General features: G+C 38.4%; 1 protein-coding gene across 2 annotated transcripts in view; it reads right to left on the bottom strand.

Moving 5' to 3' along the window:
- Positions 1–1389: 1389 nt before the first annotated feature.
- Positions 1390–21823, bottom strand: part of PCLO (piccolo presynaptic cytomatrix protein) — a 402702-nt gene continuing 382268 nt past the window's right edge. For both annotated transcript variants that reach the window (XM_056341741.1, XM_056341744.1), the window contains exons 24-26: positions 11265–11399; positions 10499–10644; positions 1390–6517 (exon numbers count right to left, since the gene is read on the bottom strand). In XM_056341741.1, the coding sequence (XP_056197716.1) occupies positions 6377–6517; positions 10499–10644; positions 11265–11399 (422 nt within the window). In that variant the 3' untranslated portion in view covers positions 1390–6376. The remainder of the gene's footprint in view (positions 6518–10498; positions 10645–11264; positions 11400–21823) is intronic.

Below are 21823 nucleotides of genomic sequence, written 5' to 3'. Positions count from 1 at the left end.
TGTGAGGAAATATTTCTTGCCTGCTCCATGCTTTAACTGAGTAAACACACATTGTTGTTAAACATCATTATTTATTTAAAAAAAAGAAGCATATTACTTAATCATTCTCTCTGTGCGTGTAAAGGGATGCTGGGGTTTTCTTCCAGCAAGCTAGTTTCACAGACCTCAATTCAGATAAACCTACAGCTTCCATGGCAGCTAGTTCCAGTCAGCTTTCTGTCCCATGAAGTTTTTAGCATTTTAGGAATGTTTTCTAACCGTTTCCAGAGGGCCAGCATGCTGGAGAGCATCTCCGTCACCAAAATAAGAGGATGCTGAGAAGTGGGGCTGAGCATGGGGTGAAGTGTTGGTTGTAGCCATGACTATTTCCTCAGAGAGAGGTACCCAAAGTACCCTGAACATACATCTCTGTGGTTAAAGCAGGTACTGGGAAGAGTCGAGTTTGGCTCCTGGTGGACATTAGTAGAAGTTAGCCTCTGTCACTGCTGTAGCAAGTAGGCTAATGTGGAGAAGGGTACTCTTTTCTTGAGGCATCCTCAAAATTGTTGCCTATTTCTCACTATGCTATTTCTTGAGAAAAGGGCATCACCTGACAGAAAGAGAAAAATCCAGGCTACGTGTTCCAGGTGCCAGACTCAAACATCAATTTATCTTGCTTGGGGAGAATGAAATTTTTATTATTTGTATCAAAGAGGGAAACTATGCAAACACAATAAATATAGGTCTAGATGTGACTCATAAATGCAAGCTCTGTGGGAAAATCTCACAGATGTTCTCCAAGTCAGGCACAACTCTGTAATATAAAAATGATTGCTGAAAGAAACTGATTTCTTATTTATAATATGGTCTAGAAGATACAGTTCCTGGAAACCTTTCTACTGGAGGAAAGAGACAGAAAATCCCTTTAGGGTTTCTCAGGTGCTTTCTGATCCTGCCTTCATCAGGAACCTGAAGGGTACAGAGTTAGGCTACATTTTCAATTTTATTTTCTTCACAGTGAGAAGACAAAACCTTGTACATTCCTAAACTGTGCTGATGTGTGCGCATTTTTTTGTTCTCTATATGGGATGTCAGAGATGAATCCATGTGAAAGTATCAACAAGTATATGGGATGTCAGAGACGAATCTGGGTGAAGATATCAACAAGTTGCATGTGGATTCTGGTTCTGACTTGTTTGAAGAAAAGTTGCGATGAACCAACTGTTCCTCATTTCATACTGAAATGTGGGATGTTACTGGTACCCTGGGAGTTGTGCTAATGCTGAAATAGGACACATGAAAATGGGCAGTGTGTACAGCGTTACAATAAAACCACTGTGGTCAACAAATGGGAGATTTGAACCAGCAAAATAGATTTTTGTGCTAATTACGGAAAAGAAACCAAACCAGATATTTTAAATATTTATTTCTCAGACTGGGATAACAGCCTTTATAGAGCACAATTTGCATAAGTTCTCAAGATACATCCTGTATACAATCACAAAACCATGACATGGATTTATACATAAAGTGAAAACTGAGACAGATTTACAAGCATTTTTATACAATTCCCATACTGCTTTTTTTTTTTTCCAGTTTTTACAACTTTTAGAACAAATCTGTATTTTTTTTTCCTGATGAATCTGGAAGCAAAATCAAAATTAAAAGAAATTCAAACCAAAATGAGCATCAACAAACCACCACCTATGCATGCAACATTCACTGTGGAAACATTACATTTCTCCAAGGATTAATCTTTTTTTTTTGTATTTTTGTGGGTTTTTTGGTATTTTTGGATTTTTTTAAACATTGGGTATGCTGTACACGTTGTCCGTAGCATGACAGCACATGTTAGTCAGCCATTGTGGAGCACCTGAGCACGTCACTGAACATCTATAAGACACAGTCAAATAAGAACACATTCACATGCTTGGATGTCAGATGGAGTTAATAATTTAAACTGTTTTACAAAAATGTATACTTATTTACAGGGTAACAAATTAAGAAAACGGCTTTTGCTCAAATCATCTATTTGAGTTATGGATATCTATATATATTATATTTTTTTGAGCTCATCAATATATTTACCTATTAATCTTTTCAAAATAAGAAAATGGAACATATAGAAAACATTAAAATGCTTCTTATGATTTAAAGAGAGAGTATCCGGTCTCATTTATTCCTTCTATTTTCCTTCTAAAGGCAACATGTATTCATAAAGAGCAACTGATCCTACATGCCAGGTGTACCAAAAATTCACAAGGCGTGTAGGACTATGGTTTAAATATAATGTAGGTGGATACTTACACTAAATTTCCTCTCTGTTTCATTACCTTTATAACTTACACTCACACAAATGCAAACTTTCTCTGTTATTCACATAGGTATGTACATATCTAGATATATACTTAAATAATGAAATCTGGGACATTCAACACTGTAGCAATCAAAATAAAGTACTTAAAAATAGTGTCAGTTATGATTCAAATAATAATTTAAAAAAATACTATTAACATCTTTATGATATCTCCATGAAACTAAATCCTAATTAAATAATCTCTATTGGGCACACACTAGCTTACAATGTAATAGATGTCTTCTTTTTCTTCATAATCATCCTCAAAGTAAGAATCAATATCAGCTGGTTACCAGCTACCATACCCCACAACCTAACCATGCAAACACCCAGCATCCAGAAAAAAATGAATCAAATATTTCCTAGGTCTTGATTTCAAGCCAGTTTAAGTCAACAGATTGGTTGTTATTGACTTCAGCTGGTTTGGGATGGGTTTTGGTTTCTTCCACACAGGATCCATGTAATGTAAAAACATGGTTAATAACGAAGAAGCAGCATTCATCGCCTCTGGATACTATCCCTTTAAAGTGTAATGATAAGGAACTAGCTCAACATTCATCACAGAAACTCTCATGTCTAGTTTTAACCTGAAAAAAAAAAAGTGGCTGTTTGCTGCTTATTGTATGCATAATAATAATAATGATAATGTTAGAAATCCCTGTCATTTGTAAACACACAACACTGTGCTTTTGCTCATTTTTCAGCTTGTTTCCACTACACAAGGCCTTGAACAAAGAAACGGCTTCAATTTCTGTTGACTCAGCAGATTTATGAATAAAAAAAGTTAAAATACTTCTGCTATTGCCTTCCTGCAATATGTGTTTTCAAAGCAATTGTAGGTATGTGTGAACTCATTAACAAGCAATCACTCAGAAATTATAAAAGCTGTTGCCACATCTAAGCACTTTTGGCCAGGTGAAAGAAACAAAAATTAATGAGAAAACAGTGAAAAAAATATACTGAGATATATACAAAAAAGTAAAAAAATACTAATAGTCCTTGTTTGATTATTTTTTAAAAAACATTGTCACAAGAGAGTTTTTCCTGACTTCATTCATAAAACAAGAAAAAAAAAAAGAAAAAGAAAAAGAAAAAAATGCATTCAAACATGAATCTGTGTTGCATAGAGTGATTCCAGTACAACCTAGAAATTTGGTCAAAAAAAGGAACTTGGCACACTTTGAAAGCATCCTTTGACCTCTGAATGATGCTGCCTCAGAAAAGAGGGAGTGTGCTGGGCCCAGGTCTGTCGCTAGCCCACCCTGGGTGACACCAAAGGAGCCCTGGCCTTGTTGCAGCTGGCCAAGGCAGTGCTGCACTCCTGACAAACTCTACTCTGCGTTTCACAACAGGAGTCCAAAACTGCCATTTCAACGTGCAGAAACATTTTGCATGTTGTTCAGAGAATCAAAGATGCTTAAATTAAACCCTTGCCGACAGCTGATTACACCACAAAGGTAGCTGCTCCATACAGCCGCAGCTATACCACCCAACACAAAGTATTTTACAAAATATTGGCCACATTTTTATGTGTGTGAGAGCAAAGCACGCCTGTCCGCTTCTCAATCAGGAGTGATGATTACAGGCTTCCCAGTCAGGCAGCCAGATAGTGCTTGTTCCTGCTGGAAATCTCCATAGCAACTACCAGCGTGACTTGCTGTCTTCATAATAAATCTTAGCAAAAACAAAATTACCGGCAGTTTGCACAAAATTGCACACCTCATGGCTTGTACTTCACACAGTAATTGAAACTGGACTTTTTTTTTTCTTTTTTCTTTTTTTCAAAGAAAGAATATACTATAGCCATCAGGAATGCAAAATAACCCACCAAAAGAGCAACACATATGTCAAATATATCCACGTAGGATTTTTTGGTTCAGTTGGGGATTTTTTTCTTTGAAGTATTTGTTGTCTTATAAAAACATCACACAACATCAAAACATATAGGATGTTTACAATAACTCCAGAGGACTGTTTTTAAAATATATGAGAGGTAGGGTATACATATACCGGTGAAAACATAAAATTCATCAAAGCACACATCCTACTTCCACTGTCAGTGATGTTGTGTTTTTAAGATAGCTAATAAGATTTTGATAAGATTGCTTTGCTTGCAAGTTAAGCAGGCTGCCAACAGGTTATCAATACCTTAACAGGAGTTTCCTTTGTGTGTACAGTATTAATATCTTCTGTGTGTTCCTTCTCAAATTCTTTTTCCACACTGCTAAATTCACAAAGTTAAATCAAAAACTGTATGTGGGAAGTGTCACCAGATTAAATGGTGTAGCTTTTTCATGGTCAGTCCATCTTCTGAATAAACTGAGCCTTATTTCTCCCTTTTTTTTCAAGCATATATTATTTTCCAGAAGAATATTTTCAGTTGGTCTTGCACAGCCTGTGGAAGTGTACTATGTATATTCAGAAAATGTAAGAAGGTGGACATTAAATAATTTTTGAAAAGCCCTTATTGGGCAAGAAAAATAAACATCTGAAGTGCAGAAGCTTGGTCATTTTCTTTTTAAATATGCAAAGGTCATGAGGTAATATTTCCAGGGAAACTACTCTTTAATGAAGCTATGAAATATTAAATGACTTCTGAGTAACTTGGGAGTTAGTGTCGTATTGATTCTTGTTTTTTAAAGAAACTACTATGCTTTTAGGAATGGGAGAAAAAGCTCTCCCTTCTTCCCCAAAACTGATACAAGGCAAAATACAACCACCAGCCTAAGCCATCCCAGGCAGCAGTGCCTTCCCAGGTGAGCTAACTGCTCAGCTTCAAGCCCCGGGCAGTGGGACTTCAGGCGTGGAAGTGCTGACACAGTCTTAAAGGTTTCAAGTACCTTCCAATTTAATTCTTTCTTAACTGAGAAGCCATGATGTTGAGCGGATTATACTCAGACATTCACCTGAGACAGCAAGAGGATATTTCCAATTATCTCTAATGCAACAGCACCCCGGCAGTACCCTCCCTGCTGTCCCTTCCCCTTAGATTTTGAGTGCAGCACTAGTGTTGATACAGAGCCCTGCACCAAGCAGGTTGGTTAGCACGGTGGGTCTACTGCTCCAAAGTGCCCACCAAATAGCCTAGAATTCATCATCTCGGTAGAGTTTCAGAGTAAGACTGGTTGCTGAAAAAAGGAAGGACTAGCTGAAATGATTTTGTTAGTCCCAGTGCTTAAGTCTCTTCAATTCCAAACTTTTTTTTAAAACTGCTGATTCAAAGGATAGGGTGAAGTACAGTGTCACTGACATCAAAACAGCATTTTTTCTTCCTGATGTAGTGCAGTTGGCATCCTGTCCTTTCTTTGTCTTTAAAACCACATCCAAAATTATAGACTATTGGTATAGTTTTGTCCATTACATTCTAGGACAGTGGTTTATATTCATTGTTAACACACAGAAACAAATGAAACAATCAGATCTGATTTTCCACAGTATGGTTTTTGAAGGAAAAAGGAAGAAGGAAAAAAACTAATGTAAAACAACATTACCACTCTGGCAAACGACTTGCAGTTTGTGTCAAGTGGCATAATCTCACTACAGCAATTTATCAGAGATCCTAAGGTGCAGAGAAACAAGTTTTGCACTTCTGATCAGTGAGATTTGGAAAGTCAATCACCCTAGGTGCTTTTGCATAAAATGATCTCCTTCTGATTGCACAGAAAACCAGACTGCTCTTTCCATCGCACTACCTCCAGCTGCAGCTGAACTCTACGGGAACACCTGCCTTCCAGCCTTCGTTATTTCCTTCACAGTTACTCTCTTCACAGAGTCCAATAACACGGAGCCCTCGTATCAGTCTTCGTTTCAAACAGCCTCACTTTAGCTTCTGGGCCCAGGTTTTCTTTTACTTTTGCTGTCTTTTGCAGCAAAACAAGTCTACTAGCCCTCATTTAAGTGTGCTATGTAGCCCAGAGACTGCTCTTTTCTACTTTGTATTCTGAAAGACTAGCTAAACACAATGATATCAAACTATAGTCTTGGAGGGATGCTGTTTATAGCAGACTCTGCAGGTTTTGTGCCCTAAGCAGATAGCTCTGCTCAGTGTGTTTGTGTGGAGCTGACCAACAGTTTGTGCCAGTTTACTATTCTTTTCCTTAGATCCACTTTGTCAAGCCAGATATAAGCTTCCCCAATCAGTGTCTTTTTCATAAACTTTCCTCCATTGGAGACAAGAAGAATCTGGGAAAATAATGATAACAATAAATAATTACCAACGTGCATATTAACATACTGCATTTGCTAGCAAACATGAAAGACTCAGAAATGTTGAGCTCTGATTTGTTACTCACGGAAGAGAAAAGAAAGAACGAGTGCAACCCTTTCTATAGAGTCACTTTCACAAGGGAAAGCAAGCCCTGTGAAAATTGAACCTGCCCCGTCCTCTCTTTTATTGTCAGGGGATGTAGCAACTAGAAGATTACAGTCTTGAACTTCAGCGGGTAATTTGTTCGCCTGCTGGCTACCAAAGACAAACACAAGGTCAAGTTTGAAGTTACAAGGTGAAGCTTGATGCAGGTGAGGTCCCGGTTCATTTTCAGTGTGTGGAAGTCAGAGGGTGCTGGGCATAGGGGCTGTAACTCCGGGCAGGCTAGTGTGTGAGAAAGCCCAGAGTTCTGGTTTCTGACCTCAGCAAGCGGCAGTCTAACTAAAAATGTAGAGTCAGTCTGGAGTCTCACTCCTGCTATGGCTCTGCCACGAGCCACAGTATTGTGTCTGGTCTTATTGCTCCTGCTTGCCCAGCCAGGGAGAGTGGGAAGGGCAAGGAATCGCCCCGGCACTGAGGTGAGCCATGCAGGCTCTCCCTCATTTATCCTACAGACACATTTTCCAGCTGAGGAGCTTTGTGCCATGCAAGCTGAAGAACTTGATTCATTCTGTGGATCTGTAAGTTCATTCTACACGTTTCTGGGAGAAACATTTTTGATAATGTATGTATTTCAGGGCGTGATTTATAGTCACACATTCAGATAAAATTTGGCATTTATTAATTATTAACTGAATTAACAAGCTCAATGCTTCCTTTCTTTTTTATCAACTTCCTAAGTTTTTCAAAAAGAAAAAGAACTCATGAAAAACAGCATTTCCATGCTAGGATTAGCAGCAGGTTTGCAATGTTCACAGTCACAGAGTAGACCTCCAGCAATGAGCGAGGGATGTGACTGATAACTGTAGGAGGCTGTCACCATCCATGTGAGCCAGCAGGAGAGAAAACAGGGCATTTTGTTGCTTGGTTTCAATGATCTAGGCTAACAGAAGGATGGCAGAACTCAAGGATTTTGTACTCCACTGACATGCTAGAAAAGACCATACAGCAGTAGACACAGAACTGTAGAAGAACTAGTGTTCCCAGTAATCAAGAACTCCAACATTTTTGAAAATTTTCCGTTCTGATTTCGGAAACAAAGTAAAAAATGCAAATTTTACATTACAATGGAAATAATAAAAAAAAAAAAAAAGTAAAAAAAGGGAAGAAATTTGCAATAATTTTCCTGGATGAGCTTCCCAGTTCTCTGGCTGATTTTGCAAGTAAGCTATGTGCAAAGGCAGCTTAGACACCTACATATGCCTTATTCAACAGGTTTGAGGATGCAAGACTAAATGACTCTTAGGCACTGAGCTGTTAGGGAGCTCCACTCATCAGAAAGCCTCTCCTTGGGAAAAACAGGCAGCCTGCCTCCACTGCTGGTGGCTTTCTAGGTCACTTGGTTCAGTGTTTCCTAAATAAATGGTCAGCCCACACTCTGGCAACCCAAACAAGAACATCTGTGAAAAACATTCTTCTGGGATTTTCTGATCACACTCACATAGGACATAATGTATTTCTAATAGCAGCCAGCCAGTCAGCCAGGAGCCAGCTAGGGAACAAGGCAAAGGAGCCAGGAGCTTAGTGTTTTCCAGAAAGGTCCCAGGTGGGTTGCCAGGGAAGAGGGAAATCCGGGAAGTGAGCAAGCAAGCTGCCAGGGACTGAGGCAAATGCCTGTCTGAAACCTATCAAAATGTTTTTTGCAGGATGTTTTCATACTGACACAGCAACAGTTTGGGGACAGAAAAAATTCTATCAATGTTCCTTCTAGGATTACCATGTTTGATCTTATCTTACTTTACCTCTGATCTTTTTGCCTTCCTTAATGTCCCAATTCCATTTTTGTTCTGTACATTCTGGTTTTATTTCTTTTCCCTCTCCCTGAAATCCCTTTTGACAGTGTCCATCTCTTTGGCCCTAAATGTTCATCACTCAGATTCAGCATTCAAATCAGCCAGCTTCATGCTTTGCCATAGGAACAAACTGACTGATAAGCATGAAGGTCATATAAAAACAGATGTACTGTGTCAGATCAAAAATCTCAACAAGAAAATACTCTGCTTCCAAAAGTATATAGAGCAGCATTTAAGGTGGAATGTAAGAACAGGACAATCATGTAGTGACACTTACCCAAAATACCTGCTATGATCTGTGCACCATTGACTTCCTGACGCACAAGTGGTGTGTTTCTATTTAACAGATTAGGAGGTATTTTGCCCAAGAATTTGTCCAATCATTTTCTCCAGTTACTTTTTCCATAAAGATACTTAGCATCCCAAATACATTATGGCAATGAATTTTACAGCTCAAACTCTGAGTGGTGTGAAGAAGAAACAAGTTTTGTTTGTTTTAAACTTGTTCCTTGCTACTTTTACAGCCTTCATTCTCTCAGGTATGTAGCACCAGCTCATATCACAGAGTTTCTAAGGAAATGTTGCCAAGTCTAAGTCCGACTGTTCCTGTGGTTACCTCCTTCACTATCCCCCTCCTTGTCAGCTTGATAGCTTAGTTTTCCATATGACTCTGTTGGTTTTTCTTTACTGGTCTACTCACCCCTTATGGTTTCCTCTTCAAACCACCATTGGAACTAAAGTTTTTACAGGAATTTTAGCTCTTAAACTCTGGCAAGACTTTACTGACCACTCTGGATTTCCCCAGGTAATACAACATCTTAAATAGTCTTTTACTGAGTCTGTTGAATCAATAAAGATGTTAGGACACCTTAACACAGGAAAAAGAGTATCTATTTTTGTTGACCTCATTTCATAAACAGCGTCCATTTTGGCTTTAATGTTAATGATACAACCAATAAGCCTAACATAGGCACTTATATATTCCCATTTACTGTAGTCACCAAAATGTAGCTGGCTTGTTTACATTGGTCTTCCAGATTCAGAGCTACACTAAGTGGATGCTGATATGCCCAACATTTCCTCCTACTTACTTTTAAGGTTAGTATGCAGATGCCCCTGGAATTGTCCATCCCTCTCCACTGACTAGAGGAAGCCTGAATATCTGGTTTACATTAGTTATCGACCCATGTGAAAGTAAATGAAGGTAGGTAAAGTGAATGCTACCTATCTAAAAAAGCAAATCTGACCAAATGATCAAATCTGTCTAAGCAACCAAATCACAGGAGAGGGACTGTTCCAAAATCAGTTCCACACATCATTCATCCACAGACTGAAAATCCTGTCGTCTCCTTTACAAATGTACACCAAGAATATTTGACTTGGAATTATCAGTAATTCTGCCATGTCTGAGATTATGGCTATTGTGTCTAATTCTAGGCACCACAGCTTTTAAAGTTGAAGAACCGGAGAGAATGATAACATGATTAGACATTTAGGCAGTGGAACATGTCAAAGAAATTTGGTTTACTAGCCTGGAAAAATGGAAAGGAGAGATATGGTAGCAACCTTTCAGTGTGCAAGGTTTTTTTATGAAAAAGAAGCAGAATAGTTTTCCTCTGTGCTTTGTAAGGATATTTAAGGATAAGTAAACTTAATTTAAATATATGGCATATATAAGTCAGATATTGCACTAAGCTTTCTAAATACATAGAAAAGCATTTTTGGAAGGCATGCGTAGCTTCCTTCTCTATGGGTTTTTAAGAACAGATCAAGCATAAAACTTTCGATCAAGGTCTATAAATACTCTTTGCCAGTCTGGGGTGATGGATGAAACCATCTTTTAAAGTCTCCTTCAACCTGATATTTCCATTATTATGTAATTTTGTTATTATCTTTGTAACTTTCTCTTTCCAGCAAACAACTGGGGTAGAAGATCGATCTCAAATGCCCACAGCACAGCATGGACAACATCCAAAATTAGGTTTTAATAAAACACAGAATTACCTGAAGAGAATGCCCAGCAGGACTCAAGCTAAATCTAAACGTTTCATTGAATGAAGGCTCTCGGTCATGCCTGCATACCCTGGTTTTCTTCTTAATTATTCTCTTTTGGGTAGAGATATTGACAACATACAGCTTCACATACAGGTCTGGGGAAAAATAGTTCAATGAGTTAAATACAGAAGCTTTTAAATAATTGTTGTTGCTAATGACTTCAACAGAGGGGAAGTGTTGTGAAGAAATAGAGCATGGTGCTTTACAGAATCATATTCTGTTCTCGTTCACATAGTGTACAAATGGAATCACCCTGCCAAATCCAGGGGAATTACTGTGTGCTTATAATGCTGTCATTAAAGGAACAAATACCTGATGTCTTTATGTAGATCTGAAAATACTATTGCTCACATGAGGTTTTAATTTTTAAAAAACTTTTATGCCAAAATATAATCTTTCACTGGATATAATTGTTCTTTAATAACCTAGGAAGTTGTAATTTTTATTAAACTTAAAAAAGGATTAATTTTTAACAACCAGAAGTAAATTAAAAGAAGGATTAACTTCTGAGAGCTGATTTGTTTCTACCAAATGTTTTTACTTCCATTGAAGTTGCTTACAGGAGAAAAAAAGAACTTCAGAAAGAATCCTATAGATTATGTCATTCTGATTAAGAAGCAATGTTCTCTCCCATTTTAGTGGTGATTTTAAATGACTTGAGATACATCCTACTTCGTGTTTTTAAAGTATCATGAAGCTGGTTGCTGTGTGATACCTGGTAGATGATCTGGAGATTTAAATTTGTATGTGATATTTCTGCACTGAAGGATTTCTACTATCAGCTGTTCTCCATCTGTCTTCATTTCCTTCTTTAATGCAATCTTGATTTCACCCATAACCTGTGTTTTACCTGGAAAAGCAGAAAAAGCAACCCTCATTAATGTTAAAGGAATCTGAATGTATCTTTCTAAATTGGAAAAAAGTAGGTTTCCATTTTTTTTTTTTTTTTAGTTTGGTGGGGTGAGTTTGGTCTTTTTTTTTTTTAAGGCAGTGTATAGTTTTTACTGAGGAGTATAAGGATAATGTATTGCTTAGATGAACAAATGGTATATATGTGACATACACTTGTGTAACTAGGTTATATGCTTCAGAATGTATTTGCTTCAGAGGACCTTTTTTTCCCAAGAATACAAATTTCTCCAGGAGTCATTACAAGTCATGTAATGGTTACTAAGTGCACCTTTTCAGAAACCTTTACTACAAGATCCTGAAGTTATCTCATTTAAAAAATGAAGGGGGGTGGGGTGGGATGGGGTGGAAAGGAGACCATTCAAAGAATGTTAAGTAAGATTCTGAAAGGCAATGAATTAAGACTTTGGTGAAGTTAGCATTTCATTTTACCTTCTTATATACATGGAACAATACCATTCACACGATTTAAAGGGAAGTGCTCACTGTGACCTTTAAAAGTAAAGGTGATTTTCCTTCTTGTGTGGGCAGAAATCCAGGACCATTACTCCTACATCATATGGATTTCTCTCTAAATCAGTCCAGAGATGGAGAAAAGGCACAGAACGAAATGTAGGCAAAGCTGTTCTGCCTTTCCCCTGCCTTTCCTCCCAAAAGGCTTTACCGAAGCCAGGCAGATAAAGCAGGGCTACATCTTCTCAATGCATGCGGTGCTGTAAGTGGAGCCCATGCCCTCAGCTCCATGCTGTCTATAGTAGCGTCATGTCATAACAGGGGTCGTGCCTCTGTATTTATTATCCTGCTACTGTAAAATATTATTTCACCTTCCACTTCTCTTTATACATTAGTTAAAAAGAAACCAAACTGTTAAGCCCCTGAAAGTCTTTATTACCTAGTTTCTGGTGCCAGCAGGCTGCAGACTTAATGCATTACCGGGAAATTCTAGAAGCTGGTGCCAAGATGTAAAGAGCAAAGCAATTCTGCAGGAAGTAAACAATTATGATACATCTGGAGAAGCTTGTCTCTTTAAGAGTAGAAAGTTACCAAGTGGCATTTAGAGATTACTTACTTGTATCACAAATGTATAACCAGATCCCCACTAAAAATGCCAGCTGTTGTTTCACAGATGTCCATGAGCAGTCAATTATGCATTCTATTGTTTTTCCTACTCAAAGTATTTTTTGGGATCATGAGTAAAAATTTAATAACAAATAATCACAGCTACAACCTTGGGCCCCCCTCCTCACGAACTGAAGCTGGAACCAAACAGTTACAGTCGATAACAAATTTGCTGTTGGGCTTCAGCTGGGTCAGTGTTTCACCTGCAGTTTGTGAGGTGGGTGAGGACCTGTTAGGATGCAAGTGATTATTTCACCGTGTCTAATACATGTTTGAACATGTATTAATAGCATCTTGCTTTCTGCTGTATGTTTCATTCAAAGAGAATGGAGCTCTCATCTTGTGATGGCAGCAGTGAAGGTCATCGGTAGCGGGGATCAAAGAAGGAAAGGCCAACAATGTCCCTGTTGTTATTCATTAATTGTTAAAATGCCCTTTTTCTGCAAAGCGTTGAGTGCCCAGTGGGTCTAGTTTGGCTAAACTGTGGATTTTGAATGACTGGAAAGGGATACAAGAAAAAATTATAATGCCACCTCTGCCCTGTGTATAAACTACTGAAACCACTGATGAAGATGTGACATCCCTGATAGGTATTGCATAAATCTGACTTTTTGATCAATATTGATTCTTGCACTGACTACAATGCTTGATCATGAAAAAAAACCCAGCATGGACAGTTGTAGCACAAACCTAATGTTAGTTTCAGGCAGGGGTCCTCAAACTACGGCCCACGGGCCAGATACGGCCCCCCAGGGTCCTCAATCCAGCCCCCGGTATTTACAGACACACCCCCCGCCCCCCCCCCGCCGGGGGTTGGGGGGGAAAACCAAGCAGCCGCAGATGACTGCCTGCCGCTTCATCTATGCGCCAGCCCCCTGGTTAAGAAGTTTGAGGACCCCTGGTTTCAGGCAATCTTTAGTTAGCCACAAACTTTTCTGGAAAATATGCTTGGCTTATTTACCTTACTTTCTTCCCTGTCTGTCCTAGAAGGTCTGTTTGTAGCAGTTGTTAGACCTCCTCTTTCTTGATTGCCTGAGTACCTTCTTTCTCACTGATGTGCATTCAGCCTAAAATGAGATCTGGTGGGTTGGATGCTACCTGTGATACTGTGAGCCAGAAAAAGGGAGAAATGCTTCTGGTAAATTAGAATGTGTTTGAAAATCCCAGCACCATTTCTCAGCATCTGGAAACTTTCCGTAGACTGTTCTGTGTCCCCAGATACTCTTTATGACAAACAATCCTGCTTCACTATTTAAGCCTTATGGGGAAAACAATGATCTCCAGCTGTGAGTCCATGAAGCATGATAGCTCTCATGTGCTTCCATACTGTTTCATTTCTCCCAGAGCATGCCGTGAAAAAACTTTAACACCAGCCTTATGAAACATTGCACTAAAATAAATCACCACTTCAAAACCTAGCAGAATTTTGAAGATATTTATTCTTTCCATTGCTTGGCTTTCCCCCCTCTTTCTCATATATGTTCCTTACATCTTTCCTTTGACAGGTGCGTAAGGATAGAGCAAATGTACGTTGTTTTGTGGAGATACACTGATGAGGGGGAGTGTTAATCCTCAACTGTCTATGAGCTGTTGAGAGAGCGCACAGTGAGCTGCACTGGACATGCATGTTCTTTGACTGATATGACAGAAATAAAGTTGCTTAGGCTGTCATGGGATTGGATGACCCCAAGGACTGCATTGGCAAGAACAGCTTTAAATATAGTGCCCAGTCACAACCTTTTGCATTCTTATATAAGTTTAGAAAACATCAGTCATAACTGGTGTGCAACTGGAACTGATTGTGGGTAGTTTGGTATACTGGATGATAATAAAACAATGCTATAATGCAATTCTGAAAAAAAGTAAATACAGTGAAAGAGACATTGCATATCTTTCTAGGAAAGTACTAATATGGCTTTCCAAGACACTGGGAAAGAATTTGTAACCTGATTATTAATATTTGCCTCAATAAAGATGAATTCTGGAGCAACAGGTGCAAACCAGGTTTATCACAGTGGCTAAGAACCATGTTGCAAAGCACCAAAACCATTACTTTCTAATTTAGCCTAGGAAACAAGGAATGGAAAAAGATGAATTTGCTTTCTACATATGATAGGGTAAATGTTGAAAAGGATAAGAAATATTTAAGCTGAATTTGTGTGATATTTTACCTCTGATGTATATATCAAATGCAGACTTACTGATGTGCCACAAGAGGATCACAGGCATGCATAGCAGCACTTTAGGAACACGTTAATGGTAGCTAATCAAGTCTTAAAAATATATAGCTATGATTAAATACATTAGTGTTTTTTATGTGAGAGCACACCTCTTTTTAAGGGACCAGATTTATTAAAAATCCATTAACAATTAAAAGGTGATGGTTAATTAACTGAATTGCTTTAAGGTATTTGAGAAGTGAAGGAGTTTAAATTTGTGATGGTGATGGCAACATAAGCTTTTGCTCTGTAGAACTGTCACACTCTGTGCTGTGAAAGGTTAATTAATTCTGCTATTAGTCTTAAATGACCGCTGCTGTAAATCACAGGACATGTCCTATGCATTGTTGTTGTCAACTTCCAGGGATTGATAACTATGGATTGTGCTGCTGTTCCTTTTTGATCAGATGCCTGCTGTCAAACAAAATTACCCAAGACAGTAATAAATAGTTGTTTCCCATTGGTCTGTGTTATCAAGGCTAATTCAGTGGAGCATTTAAATGAGCGGGTAAATCTCCCTGGACAATGCCAGGAATTTCATTCAGTTCAGTTGTCTAAATGTAAATTTCTGAGCTAATTTATACATTTATCTTAGAATCAGTTGAATTGCCTTCTGAGATCAACTATGTCTATTCCCATAGACAGATCAAGTGTGAGTAGGTTAAACTTGGAAATTTAAATGTGAGATGCCTAAATGCTGCTACCCGATAAGCGTTTAGGTACTAGAGTAATTTTCTGAATGGATGCCAGATGGCCAGAAATCACAATTAAGAAAATACATAAACTGACATTTTGTTCCATGGTTGTGTATAAGTTAGTCTGGGCTGCTTCTGTTCCAGAAGAGTGACTGGGAGTATTACAGCAGTGGAATTAAAAATGAAATGGGGGGTATGTGTGGATATTGACAATCATTTCCCAGATTATTGTTTCCAAATGAAGCTTATAACAAAAATATTGTTCCCAAAATAGGTAGGAAATGCTCTTCTGGAGCTTCAGTACTCATACACTTTATGGTCAAGGATTTAAAATCACAGAAAGGTCCCTCTGAGCAGCTTCCAGTGAGCCTGGACTACTGAGCACAGCAATGATAATTTTGGGTTGTAGTTCTGGGGGGTTTTGTTGGGTATTTTTTTTGTGTTTTTTTTTTTTTTTAATTCTTTACAGCCCAGATCATTCTCTTACTACTTAATCAAAGAACTCAGATGCTGGAAAAAATAAGCAGGACAAAACAAAAAGACCCAACCAAACAAAATCCAACAGTAAAACCCCCAGCTTTACTCTCCTACTTTACAGCTACAATCTATCGGACCAGCATGCCTTATCCATCTTGTATGCAGAAGAGGAACATAGAGCCCTCATTTGGTTTAGCAGGATTTCTCCTCCTATTTTTCCTTTTTGTGTGTTCAGGGAGATGGCTGCATTTCAAGAATACACAGTCTTTCATGGTTTATTTCTACACTTTCTGATTATGAATACTCATGTTACTTTCACTTTTCTGAAAGCACCCATCCCAGAGAGCAAATTCAGCCCAGTTTCCAAATTCTGGTGCAGAACAACAGCTTGCTCTACAGACAACCCCCCTTGAAAGACCAGGCACATCTACATGCTTTGCCATTAGTCCTGTGTCTTCTGACCCCCATCTCGCTGCCTTGTGGCAGAAACAAAAAGAGCAGTTGGGGGGTAGGGGGTGGGATGTGTTTTGTGAGATTTTAGTGCAAAAAGCCTGAGAAAATTTGAGTTGTCTTGTTGCAGCATGGTGGCGGTTGTATATGGACAGCATGATGCTGCCCTGGGGGATGCGAGGGAGAATGCTGGAGCACTAGGTGGTGCACGGCCAGCTGTGTCAGTGCTGGCAGTATGGAACACAGGGAAACAAAGGCGTCCCCGACGCTGTTGGGAGATGAGCAGGCTGTCTCAGGCAGAGCAAATTACTCTGTGCTAAAAGAATTCCTAGGAAAAAACTAAAATCATTCAGTATAGAAATTAATCTAGATCAGGGAGTCAACCAAGGAGAGAAATTATGTGACAGTGCAAATGCCAGTTGTGAGGCTACATGATACAACTCTGTAAATCTCTGTACATTTTCTCTTGAGGGAAGTCTGGGAATAAGAAATCACAGATTTTTGTATTAGTGGCTTCTGGGTTTTGGTACTTGTATTTTGTGGGAGTGTTGCCCACGAGCAAAGTGAAGTGAATGAACTCTGTCTCCCAACTTGCCTTACAGTGGTTCTGAATATGACATGAAGAATTGTTTCTTCTGAATCCTTTACATTTACAATTCTGAAACAGTAAGTCATAAACCTCAGAATTTCCATAATCTTTCAGTCTAAGATGAAGAACTGAAGAATGATTAGCATAGTGTCATCATAAGCATATGATCAGAAATAAAGACTTCTTTAGTTAGAACTAATTTCATTTCCTTAGGTCTTTATCTGTTTTGATACTCTGAGACATTAAATTAATGAACCTCTGAGAACTCTGAACAGTGTTTACTGGTAGACTACATACATTTTTTTGATGTATTTTACTACAGCTTGTCTCCTAGGTACCTCGTGACTTGGACTTGGTGCAGCTATAGTTATCTCTAACTCTGTAGTAAGATACGGTGTTTCGAGAACTAAGCAACTCAAATGCTCCTTACGTAGCTGCATTTCTTAAACAAAACCTTGGCTTCAGCTATATTAGGGTATGTTTGTAATATTTAGGGAGTTAGAATATGTAGTAGCATGTCATAAAATGTAATGAATCCAAGGTGGGTTCTGGAAAACTTGATTCAAAGTAGGAAAATTTACAGCTTTAAAAATTTGAGACATGATTAAGGAGAACCTAAAACCATGGGTTCTGTCCCAAGATCCTCATCCCTTAGTAGCTTTCTGTGATCTTAGACTTCACGTCTGTGTGCAGTCTCAGAGGTGGAGATAATAGTATCTACTTCTCTAAGTTGTTTGGATTTTGTAATGAAGTTGGTATACTGTAAAGAGAGAGACACTGATCACGTAAACGTAAACAGGACTTTGGTGTGTGATCCCTAATTCAGTGAGAAAACACAAAGACATCAAAAGGCTGACGAGGACCTATGCCACTGTTATGTATCCCTCCACCATAGTCCATGAAGCCCATACAGACATAATTTTCTTTCTAACAGAGTGCTGTTGTAGCAAAAAATATGTTTCTGCTGGATTCCTTTAACAGTATTTTGAGAACCAGAAGTCCATCCTCCAGCAGACAGCTGTGCTTCAGGAAAACAAGATAACATCGCCTTATTACAATAAATAATTCAGTATTACTGCAAATACTAGCCATTTATTATTAACATTTCAGTATTACAGTTGAACTGCTCCAACTGAAGGTAAAGCAAAATGGTATTCAATATAATTTTAAAATTAAATATACGAAGAATGCAAAATACCAGCCAAAACTTTCTAATCTTTTTTTTAAGCAAACCTTTCTTTTTTTTTTTTTTTTTATAATTTTTTACACCTCATTGGGTACTTACAGTACCAGCTGGTTTTATTCATAATGCTTTTCATCCTCTTGCTGGGACATGAGCTACTGGCAAAGCTGTTGTAAAATAATGATGGATGAACTTTATAAACAATGCCTCCCAATGTTTACAGCCTCCAACCTTCTCTGTCCTTTTGAGGGTTTTTTTCATTACCTTCCTTTTGTCTTTCACCTTTCTCCCACATATTTCTTTCTCCCTGAAAACTGCCACAATTTTCTCTGTAGGTTGGTTTTGTCTTTGTGTTCCTTACTGTAAGAAAAATCAAAGATCAAATACAGTCTTAACTACTACCTCCTCCTGTCTCACAGTGCTTTAAATAGATGTTGGATTTACTGGCATAGGACTGACTCAATAAATGCGCTTTCCAGCTCCGCAGGTGAGGCTGAATACATGCAGGTTCTGAAATTTGTTGTTCTTGCAACTGGATATCCAGCCTGCCCTGCACGATGCTATTGGCTGGTCATGGGACAAACCAAAGCTCAGAGTAAGGCAGTCTCTTCTTATTCCCCCTGCCCTGAAGAGGAGCTGCAGCTGCTGAGGGTCCCTGGTCTGTGTTCCAAGTCTTCTCCAGTCTGCCTACAAGAAGGCCAGGTGTTGTTATATGTGATGGGCTCAAGTGTAATGACAATTTATTCTCTCCCTTACCTGATGTAGATAGGCATACTGTGTGCAGGCAGTCATGCTCCTCTGAGATGGCAAACACTATCGGTTCAGCTGCTGACAAATGGGTTCCCCCTGGGATACAGGGATACTCTGTGGCGGGAGGAGGCATGAACTGAGGGAACTACTCTCTTTTGCTTTCCCTCTTCTTACCCTGAAGATGCAAACTGCTGTGAACAGACTGTGTATCATGAGATGAGCAAAGATTAAGGTCTTTCATTAATATTTCCCTGCCTCCTCTGGTGTGATGTGCATGTAATCATGTAATGAGGGAGAGGAGCAGAATTAAGGAACTGTGCTCACAGCAAACACAATTTAAAATTGTGTGGGCAGCAAGAGTGGCTGGCTTTAAGGCTGAGGCACATGAACAAACTGACAGTTTTAAATTGTGATCCTTAGAGCTAGCAGGCTCACTGCACACAAAATTTTGAATATACTGGTGCAGAAATTTAGCCTGTATGCCCAGGATTAAACAAAGATTATTTGAAGGAAAATATGGTTTAGCCTTTGTTTTCAGATGAAACAAACCCCATGTGCAAAATACATTCAGAAAACAGAGAATGCTTCTTGCCCGTTGAGACTCTGAGAAGTGGAATATTTCCCAGAAAAACTCTCTTTCATTTATTGGTTGCTCTGTGTGTGCACCTCTTTTAGAGATTTGATGAACTTCTTTTAAAAGAAAGAAAAACAATAAATAATGCTGACTGCGGACTGATGCCATATGTAAAAACTCTTGGCCTGAAGTAAAGTGATTTGTGGGAGAATAATACTGATGCTTCACACATGCTCAAATATAAAAAAATAAAAATCATTGTATCAATCCAATTTCACCCAGCTTTATTTCTGTTAGTTGGCAGTCTAAAATGTTTTAGGAAAATGTCAGTGAGGCAGTAGGAAGAGGTTAGTGAGGTGGTAAGATTAATTAATATGAATTAGAGGAGAGTTTCCCTAGTGTCAGAAGCTGCCCAAGTCATTGACCTAAAGGACAGTATAATTTGTCCAGAAAGATTTTTTCAATATTTTAGTGGGACTGGTCCCTGTACCATGGAGGCATTTGGAATAACTGAATGGGAAATCATGAGAACTCTAAATATCACATTCAACCAATTTAGGTGACCAGAGATGACTACTGAGATCGCTTTTAACGATGAAGACAAACACAGAATACCTGTATGTATTTGACAGGTGATAGGTAGAGGGAGAATAAAAATGGGATGGGGGAAGTAAAAAAAAAAAAAAAAAAAGCAGAACTAATTCATAGTCCATCCTACTAGATATCTCTTATTTATATTTATTTATACTTTTGTGGAAGGGAAACCTTATGTTCTGAGCTGATTATTCTGTCAACATTCTCTCCGCAGTTCCTGCAAATACCAGATTTACCCAAAGTTTAGTTTTGGTTTAGAAGAGCAAACTAATGACAGGGTTAATCATAAGGAAGTTTAGGTGCCTAATTCAAACTCCTTAGCCTCTGTAGTCGATAGGGATGGCACCTCCTTAAACTTGTATCTTAGGATGGACAAATGCCTTCTGGAGATACCTACCTTTTTTTTTTTTTTTTTTTTTTCCAGTGACAGTTAAGAAGTGATGTGATGTGTTTAATTTAGAAACCTGATCTTTAAACAGTGAAATTAGGCTAGAAGTATCAAAAAGCAAACCTACAGCTCTAACATGTTCCATCACATCAATGACAGAAAGCTAAAATTATGTTTTAAATTCTTCTTCCTATTTTAATTGAACTTCAAAGATAGGTGCAGCCTGGATCTGAAAGGGGGAACTGTGCACCCTCATGCCTCAGAAGGTAGAACTCTCTTCAACCACCTTTTCTCCCTTTCATCCTCATCACAAATTACTGCCTGAGCCTAAATATACATTCACAGTCTTCTTTTCACAATTTTAGCATCTTACATAAGGAGACATACCAGACACTGCAGATAGATTCAGCTGCATAAAAGGCGGCTTGCCACAGCACATCTGAAATTGTGATGATGAAAGGCACACTTTGCCCTGGCTTTTGGATGGACAAAAGTCCATGCAGGCAAAAGAAGAAAGCTATTTAATGTCATACATACAAAGCAACATGAACTTTCATTATTTTAAGCCTAGTCTATTGCAGATTTACCAAGGAGAAAATGTGTTGCTAAAGGGAGAAGAAATTTGCAAACTGCCATTAGAAGTCTGTATTAGACATAACCACAGTTCAGGAAAGTATTTTGCACAATACTACAATAATCTTTGTGTTATAGAGCGTAAATGTTATGTTAAAGTGGGACAAGTGAGTCTGCAAGCTCTCCATATCAGTATGAGAACACAAAATGAGTTGTACCAACACAAAAACAAGGGGGATTTTGTTAGATTTTGCTTAGATTCTCATTTAAATGGTGACAGATTTTAAGCTACTTTCTCTCTCCCACAGCAAATAAATTTTGTATCTTTTTTTTTTAGTTTTGATATGCAAGTTTTTGAGTGTTTGACAATATATTCTGAAAAGACAGAATCTCTTCTGAGCCAACCTTCATTTTCTGTGCCAAAATAATGAAAAAGTTTACACCTTCTCATTCTGAAGATGTGAATATCACAACAGATTGATTTATTCTTTTGATCCACTTGATGTCATGAAATTGGACATTCTGGCTTGAACCACTAGAAACTCCAGAAACTGGATTAAAGTCCATTTGGCTTGCACTGCAATATGATGAAAGTATAATAGAAATAATATGAGCACTGTCAGATGAATGAAATGACTCCCATGGATGGTAGCAGAAATAATAGAAAATTTGCCCAAAGATATAATGAAGAGGATCAAATGATTGTAATTATAATTCAGAAATACTAGGTAGCACAGTATCAGAAGGGGAAAAA

Source organism: Falco biarmicus, chromosome 5 (genome assembly GCF_023638135.1).
Source record: "Falco biarmicus isolate bFalBia1 chromosome 5, bFalBia1.pri, whole genome shotgun sequence".
NCBI lineage: Eukaryota > Metazoa > Chordata > Aves > Falconiformes > Falconidae > Falco > Falco biarmicus.
Note: the sequence above shows the minus strand (reverse complement) of the source record. Positions and strands in the feature narration are given on the sequence as shown.